This window comes from Anas acuta, chromosome 21, assembly GCF_963932015.1.
Source record: "Anas acuta chromosome 21, bAnaAcu1.1, whole genome shotgun sequence".
NCBI lineage: Eukaryota > Metazoa > Chordata > Aves > Anseriformes > Anatidae > Anas > Anas acuta.
In genome coordinates this window covers 7362988-7370961 of record NC_088999.1, presented here as the reverse complement: position 1 = coordinate 7370961, position 7974 = coordinate 7362988, and the positions used below count along the sequence as shown (strand labels likewise).

At 56.8% G+C, this 7974-nt stretch overlaps 1 protein-coding gene across 1 annotated transcript; it reads right to left on the bottom strand.

Annotated features, from left to right (window-relative positions):
* Nucleotides 1-394: 394 nt before the first annotated feature.
* TMEM39B (transmembrane protein 39B) lies at nt 395-7917 on the bottom strand. Its single transcript, XM_068657820.1, has 9 exons — nt 7858-7917; nt 6225-6434; nt 4696-4915; nt 4327-4410; nt 3515-3669; nt 2571-2907; nt 1722-1909; nt 1154-1274; nt 395-776 (listed from the first exon to the last, which is right to left on the bottom strand). The coding sequence occupies exons 2-9, from the start codon at nt 6350-6352 to the stop codon at nt 540-542; spliced, it is 1470 nt and encodes a 489-aa protein (XP_068513921.1). The 5' UTR covers nt 6353-6434; nt 7858-7917; the 3' UTR covers nt 395-539.
* Nucleotides 7918-7974: the final 57 nt, after the last annotated feature.

The following is a 7974-nucleotide window of genomic DNA, read 5'->3' as shown; positions in this document are numbered from 1 at the left end:
GGGGGGGGGTCGGGGTTTGCACCCCCGGGGGCTGGGGCGGGGGGTGAGGGGCGTGCAGGGGTTTGGCCCCGTGTTTTTTGGGGTTCCCTTAGGGTCAGCCCCCCCCGAACCACAGGGATGGGTGGTGCTGGGGGGCTGCGCACAGCACGAGGCTCTCCCCCACAGCAAGGGGCTGCAGCTTAAAAACGTTTTTAGTTAAAAAAACGCAACCCTGCTGCCAGCGAGCGTTGCAGGGATTTCTGTAGGGTCCCAGGAAAAGGCAGGGTCGGGGCCCTGCAGAGCTCCCCTCGCACCCCCCAGAACCCAGCCCCGTTAATAAATTTCTCCTCTCGCATCCAAACAGGAGGAGGCCACCTCCTGGGATTCCACCAGCCAACAAACGCACAAACAACTGTTGGGAGTAAAAAAATATGTTTTTTCCTTTTAATTACATCAGTTATCAAAGAAAAAAAAAAAAAGCAGTGGTAACAAAAATACAAAGCTCTGAGGGTTTCTCGTTTTGTTTGTTCTGTAATAAGCTGAGCATCAGTGCAATTGTTTTAATTTAACTTCTGCTCTGAGTCTCTGCTGGCAGAATAGGAGTAGGCTTTGCCCAGCACCAGACGGTCACGCAGCAGCTTGAAGAAGGCGTAGTAATTGCTGAAGAGGATCAGAGCCAGTGAGATCGTCTGATGCCACTTCTCCGAAGAAATCAGCGAGTAAAGCTGGTAGAAGATGACGGCTCCTTCCAGCAGGATCAGGATGTTGAGGATTCTCAGTGGTTTGCTGAAAAAGAACTGGAGGAGAGGCGACAGTGAGGCACCGAGCGGAGACACAGCCCCACAGATCCGTTTGGGACAGGACACATGAAGCAGGGACCAAGGGGGTGGCCCTGTGGGATCCCCTCTGCAGGCACCACCGCTACCCAAACCAGCTCTGCACAGGGGCCAGCTCTGCACGGGGCAGTCGCCCTCCTGGCAGCACCGAAGGCAGATGTGGAACTACCACAAAATGCCAAATCCAGCTCGTTCTCTGCCCCCGGTACACCCAGCGGGCAGCTCCCCGCCCTGAGAGCCAGCTCGTGCCTCCAGCAGCTCCGAGGTGCTCGGGACGAAGGCTGCAGAGCCCTGCCGAGGAGCTGCCCGTGCGTTCCCAGCAGGGGACGTGACCTTACGTGGAAGCGGAAATGCGAGACGTCCGACGGCACGGCCACGTTGTAGTGCCCCACAGCTTTGTACACGTTCTTGCTGTGTTTCACCAGCACGCCCTGCGGCCACATGCACTCCTCTGTCCACCTGCAGAAGACAAGCAGAGAGCTTTTACTTCCACCCGCACAGCTGGAGACAGGGGCTGGGGGCTGCGGGGGGTTCTGCTGCCTTCCCCTTCCAGCCAGGACAATGTCCGAGCCGTGGTTGTGGCATTTTCCACAGTGGCGAGCTGTGGTCACTCGTTAGGGCAGAATTTGGGCTGCTGAGGCACGTCACTGTGGCAGTGACCTGTGGCCAGCAGCAGCAGGCACCTTGCCAAAATCAGATCTGCCTGCGGCACTTGCAAGTGGACAGCACAGATTGTGTCTGCACGGTGCCAGATGTGTCAGCTCACAACCCTGCCTTCATTTCTCTTTCTTTCTCTTTTTTTTTATGGCAAAAAGAAGAGAGATGGCTGAAAGCTGAGCCTCCCCCATCCAGCCTCTGCTCACACCAACAGGAAGAGAAACCCCCAGCCCCGGGAGAGCTCCTTACTGGTGCTGCAGCACGTTGGAGCAGAGGGCAGGATCCACCTTCTGCCAGCAGCCCAGGTGCGCCGCAGCTTTGTGGAGCAGGTCGCAGTAGCGCGCAGGCAGGAGGTACTGCATCAGGATCACCGACGTGCTGATGGAAACCAGCAGGAAGAGCTCACACGACCAGCGCTTGTCGTAGTACTGCGTGTTCTGCAAGGGGGGGGGGACAGGAAGAACGTGACGAGGTGTTTGGACAGCCCCACCTCACGAAGCCATCAAAACACAAAGCGCCCCGGCAGGTAGAGCGAGGGCTTTTCACGCAGCCATTCAGCCTTCCTCCAAAAGAGGCGCCCACATTCGTGTAGGACGGCTGCTGTACAGTTCCCAAACACACCACGGCAAAACATTTACGCTCTCGCTGCTGAGCACCAAATATGGGGAAATGTTTCTGATGCTCCCCCAGCGATGGGCGGAGGCAGCAGTCCCGCAGGGCTCATCCCTGAGGTCTGACAGATTTATTACCAGACCTGTCTCACTGCACAACATACCAGGAAACAAAGCACCTAAGAAACCTAAATAAAATCCATCCTCTCCCAGACTGGCTCCCTGGTTAAAGTCAGTCCCCTGGCCTTGAACAGAAGGCCAGCCTGCAAAGGACTGCTCAGCCTGGGGTCCAACGCCCCCCTTTTTTAGCTCCTGGGGAAGGTGAGCGGACACACAGCTCCTCACGGAGCAGATGGATTCACATCTCACAAACAGCACCACTAACCCAGTGCCCACCTCTCCCCAGTCCTCCCCAGCCAGTCCCATACTGGGAGGAGTGGGACGATGCACACACAGGGCTGCAAGAGCAGCGAGGGCTCCGGCTCACCTTCACAAACCAGACTGGCACGAAGGCCACGTAGTAGGCACTGAGCATGGAGCTCACCAGCACCTCTTTCATCCGCCAGTTAAAGTCCATTTTCAAGTATTCCACCTCATTTCGGATGAGATCTGGGGAGAGGCAGCAGGCGTGAGTGGGCATGGCCTCCATGCCGTACATCTGCCGGGTGTGCTGCTTCCAGGTTTCCTTTAGGACTGTCAGGTAGTCTCTGCCCCTGAAGTTCACCTCGCCGGTCTCTCTGGGACCGATGTTGGCCACCTGGGAGAAGAGGCTCGTCTTCCGAAAGTCACAGTTGAGTTGGAGGAAGGGAATGTACATGCCAAACCTGCAGCATCGAGGCGCAGAGAGGTGGTTACGTCCTTACCAGCTCCCCGTGCGACGCCTTTACCACTGCATCCCTGTCCCAAATGGCACCTGCCACCTAAATTAACTCCAGAAAAGATCTTCGCCAAAATGACCTCAAATCACAGTACAACCCGGGCCACCTTCACCAACAATTCCATTGTCTTTACGAGATCCTTCCCCCTGCATCTACCAGAGGGAAGGGAGCAATTCCACTAATTGAAAGGAAATTCAGCCAGCTTCCTTCTGTTGGTTAACATGAAGCAGGGAAGCGTTTGATCCTCTCCACCTGGCAGAGGCACCCAAGGACTACAGTGAGCTGAAGGAACGGGTTCTTTGAATACCATGGGAAAAACAGACAATCCTTTTCAGATGACACAAGCAATCTAGGAGCTGTAATTAATGCTTACATTAAGTCTGAAAGGTGTGCAAATGGGAAAAATATGCCCTGGGACCAAGAGGAAACGTGACACAGCAAGAAAAGGGTAGGTTCAGTTCTGTTGCCGTGTAATCAAGGGCTTATTTACTTCCAAACTTCCTTTCACCTGAGCAACGTCAGAAATCACACAAATGACAGACGAGATACTTACGGGTAACAGAGGAACAGGAGGTTAAGGAAGGAGTAGGTTCTGAAGAGGTGAATTATTGATCGACACAAACTCCAGCCTGTGCCGGTGAGAACGGCGAACCGGGTGATCACCAGGAAAACCGAGCGTGGCAGGGACACTTTGCCACTCTGCGAGGCCTGCGGGGAGAGAAGGAGCAGGGCTGAGGGGAGACTGACTCACTGCTCCTCCAGGGAGCAAGCAGTAAGCAGGCAGTGCTCAATCTGTTAAACCAACACCCTAAGCACAAGGAAGAGCTAGTGAGAGGCATCATGTGAGTGCCACCAGAAAGGGGAGGATGCCTTTAGGGTGGAATCCAGAGCCTCCAGAACCCAGGGCCTCACTCCTCAGGTCAGAACGAGGAGAGGTCTCGGCTTTTTGTTAAGGGCTGGTCCTTACCTAGGCCACCAGCACACTGTCCTGGACCTGCTGACCACAAAAAGCTTCTGCAGTCAGCAGAAACCAACCTATACTGGCTCCTCCTTAGAGAGCTGGGTAAATTAAAACAGGAGAAGAGCCAAATGTTGCTCTTTGCAAGGAACAAAGCAGCATTACTACAGCCTAGTTGAGACAATAATTCAGAACCAAGCACAGGAGGACAGTGAGAGTCACAAGCAAAGATTTGAGACGCTCGTTTCTCTCTTCTTCCAATTAGAAACCACACCTAGGTTCCTGACTGGGACATAGCCCAAAGTTCATTGGAAAAGGACAAAAGAGTTTGGGACTGCAAAAGGGGCAGAGAACTTCACGTTTCACCCGAGGGAAGCACGGCGCTGAGATTCTCCCGGGGACGTTACCTCCTTCACAATGGCGACGATCAGCCGGCGTGCCAGGACGATCGTCGTCACCGTCAGCACGTTGAAGTCAATCAGATGAAAATTCTGCAGCAACGAGAACAAAACGATTCCGCTTTCCATCGGGCAGCACAAACCCACACTCAACAGAGAAGCTTCCAAGGTATTCTATTTTCCTTGGGCTCTCTTTTCCAAAATCAGAAAGAGAACGCCAAGCAGACAGCCAGTGCCCAAAATTCACCAAACGAAAGCCACACGGGCAGCTCTGCAGGGTCATATAGTTTAAATAAAACAGAGATGGAAAAATTCACGTCTAACAACCCGAGAGAGCCTGTAAACCTCACCAGGCAGCAGCCGTCCCTTGGTGCTTACCAGCGACGTGTGCGAAGGAGGGTGGGAGGGCGGGTACCACCACACGGTCTTGTAGATGTTGATGTAGTGGACGAAGAGCGCAACGAGATGGCAGAAGAAGAGCTGAAGCTCAAACAGCACGCTCCTCTCCACGGGCAGCTCGGGGATCTTACAGTGCCGCAGGGGAACGACTGTCTGCGTTGCCAAGGGTGGGCTGGAAAGGCCTGTACCTGAACCGCTCCTAGCAGGGCAAAGCAGAAGCAGCAGTCACTCCGTGTCAGCACCCCCAGGACTTCCCCAACGCCTCTTCCAGGCAGATGCGAGCAGGAATTTTCCCAGTGAAAGCAATATTTGGAACCAGGCCAGCCTACAGCGCCGGGTGGTTTGGTATTAAACCCCTCGCTTTGAGGCAGGTTCAAAAAGCCGTGGCTGCATCGGGCTGTTCAAGGGGCAACCGGTGGCCCTCTTAATTAATTGCGAGCGTTTGGGCCTGGAGTCGCTATTTACATTTCTAAGAGTGCTTGAACATGAAATACAAAGCAATTAAACACAAGCCCTTTCTCATTCTTCAGCTTCTATTCAACGACAGGGGAAAAACAAGTTTAGTCAGAGGAGCGTATTCCTGTGCGAGCACGCACACAATTCCAGACACCAACCCTTTTAATCAAAGGGAAGGGAATTAATATACAGCAGAGATATCTCTCCTGATTTGCAATCTCTAAATAACAACAGTCAGAGGAATCTGGGTGTGGGTTTCAAAGGAACCACAGAGCAGGAGGTGCCAAATTCCTGCTGAAAATCCCAAAACGAAATCACAGCAGCCTCAGAGCGCGACGGCAGAAAGGCTTCTAGCTGGGGTGGATGCAGGTGGATCAACCCCTGCTTTTTCAAACCAAAGGCTGACAGCCTGAAATAAGTGTGGGGACAACTTTAGGAACCCAAGCTGTGCCTGAAATCCCCCAAGTCCCAGCTTGACAAGTTCTGGACCCCCGGCGGAGGGCTTTAAGCACAGACCTGAGGCCACACGCTGTCACTTGGGGCTTCCTAGCACACAGACAAATCCCCTGGAGCCCTGTGCTGCATTCCCTACTCTGTGATAAGGATTTCTGCGCACGCTATCACAGCAAAGCGTGTACAAGGTGGATTGCTCCCCTCTCGGCAGCCTTGCAATAACTTGTCTGAATAACTGTCTCCGCACATTTCTTGGCCCAGGGCCACGAGCGGGGAGAGGCTGCGATGGAGCTACCATTGGCTCCGCAGGCAGTTCACAAGGTGCCGCCTGCTTTCGTATTCCTGCTGGTGCACGGCTTCTCGTTTCACCTCTCTCACCTCCGAAGCAGAAATGCAAACAACCAGTTGGGCCAGAATCTGCAGAAGAACCAAAGGCAGCCTCCACATCACCTGACCGAGCTGAACTCTACCCTAGAAACACCTCCCGTGACAAACCTGGGGGCACAGGGAACTAATAACCAGAACTCCACCTTTTTGGGTAAAAAAAAAACAAAAACGTGTTTCTGCTTTCCACTGAAGGACCCGGCCACCCGCCGTACCTGGTGCGTGAGCGCACGCCCGTGACGGAGGAACTGGTGGAGTGTCCGGAGCCGCCAGCGGCGCCGGGCTCGCAGAGGGGGTTTCGGCAGTAGGACGTGCGGTTGGGACCCCGCCTTCCCCCTGCCATAACAGCAGAGGGTGCGGAGGGTTTGCTCTGCGGGGCGGCTGCCGGGCTCCTCACTGCGCGGCGACGGCTTCGGTCCTTAAAACTGGAAGAGAGAAGGTTTGGAAGTAAGGCTCGGCTGCTCGCCCAGCACCTGCAGCGCAAGGTGACCCCGCTCGGCCCTTTTTTCACCGGGGGCTAAGCCTGACTCCGGCTCCTCCTGCATGGCCAGCGGCCAGGGACACGGCCCGGAGAGCTCCTGACGCTCCCGGGGCGTGCAGCAGCTTGCAGGCTGCGAGGGGGCAGGAGGAAACTTTTCGTGCCTGCCCCCGGCCCAAGGCAGCTCGCAAGGAATTGAATCTGATCCCTGCTCCCCCGGCAGAGCAAGGCGCTCACGGAGACGTTACACAATTTGCCCAAAGGACTCAATAAGTCGGGGGTATTACCTCGGCCCCCTTTTGCCCCAAATGCTCGCAGCTGTTTTAAAGGCACACCATTGGCTTTTTCCTTTTTGAGCCCTTTTGGGATGGGGAAAAAGCACCTGGAGAGTTTTTAGGGGATGTTTGCGTGGTGCAGGGCTCAGCGGGACGCTAGCCTGAAGCCAGCTTTCCTAGGGCTTGCTTGCCACAGAGCAAACGACATCAATAATCCCAGGGCTTAAAAACCTCCTCTGCATCCTGTTTAAACCATAAAACTTAAACCTATACAATTAAGCTACACGACTTAAAGAGAGGATGGGGTGAGAACACAGCATTCCGCTAGAAGCGGGCTCTGAGCCGTGACAAAGCTCAGATCAGAGTGCACCAAATGTTTATAATTTATTTTTCTGCCTATTTTTCTCCAGTTTGCAATTAAACTGGAAGCAAGAAAACTCGCTGCGGGCTCAGGCACCGCTCTCAAACCAATGGCAAGGCTCACACCGAGCCCAGACTCCCCCAGCAAATTGCCCTGGTCCTGGACGGGCAGGGGCGGCGAGGAAAGACCCGGGGGAACCCGAGGCGGGCACCCCCCGGCGGGGGAGCACCGAGGGGGAGAAGCCCCGGGAGGTGGCAGGGAGCTGGGGGGGGGGCTCAGGGAGCTGGGGGGGGCTGCACTGAGGGGCCCCAGGGCACAAGGAGGGGCCTGGGGGGGTCTCGGGGCACAACAGGAGCGGGGCCGGGGGGGGCTCAGGGGAAAGGGGGGAGCCGGGGGGTCCCGGGGGGGTCCCGGGGGGGCCCCTCGGGAGCTGGGGGACGCGGCCCGGGGCTGGGGGCGGCCCAGGGGGGGCTCCTGAGGGGACACCGGGGGGGGCTCAGGGGGGGTCTCGGGGCCCTGTGGAGCCGGGGGGCGGCCCCGGGGCCCGCTGCAGGCCTCGGCCGGGAGCCGCCCCCTCAGCGCGGCGGGGCGGGGCGGGGCCGCCTGCGCCTCACGGAGGGCCCCGCCCCGGCTCAGCCGCTCCCGTCCCGGCCCCTCCGGCTCCCTCCCGGCCCCCCCCGTCCCTCCCGGTCCCGGTGCCGCCGCCGCCCCCGCCCCCTCCCCGCCGCCCTCACCCATCTCCGGCCGCCGCTCCGCCAGCGCCGGGCGCAATATGGCGGGGAGCGACGGCGGCCGGCAGCGGACAAACCTCCGGCACCGCGAAAGCCCCGCCCCCTCGGCCAATAACCACG

Excerpts from the sequence above, each read along its gene's own strand:
- TMEM39B (XM_068657820.1), bottom strand. The coding sequence starts at position 6,352 with ATGGCAGGGGGAAGGCGGGGTCCCAACCGCACGTCCTACTGCCGAAAC. Across the intron at positions 2,908-3,514 it reads CTCCTGTTCCTCTGTTACCC|GTTTGGCATGTACATTCCCT; the intron begins GTAAGTATCTCG and ends TCGATGCTGCAG. Across the intron at positions 1,910-2,570 it reads TGCCAGTCTGGTTTGTGAAG|AACACGCAGTACTACGACAA; the intron begins GTGAGCCGGAGC and ends CCCCCCTTGCAG.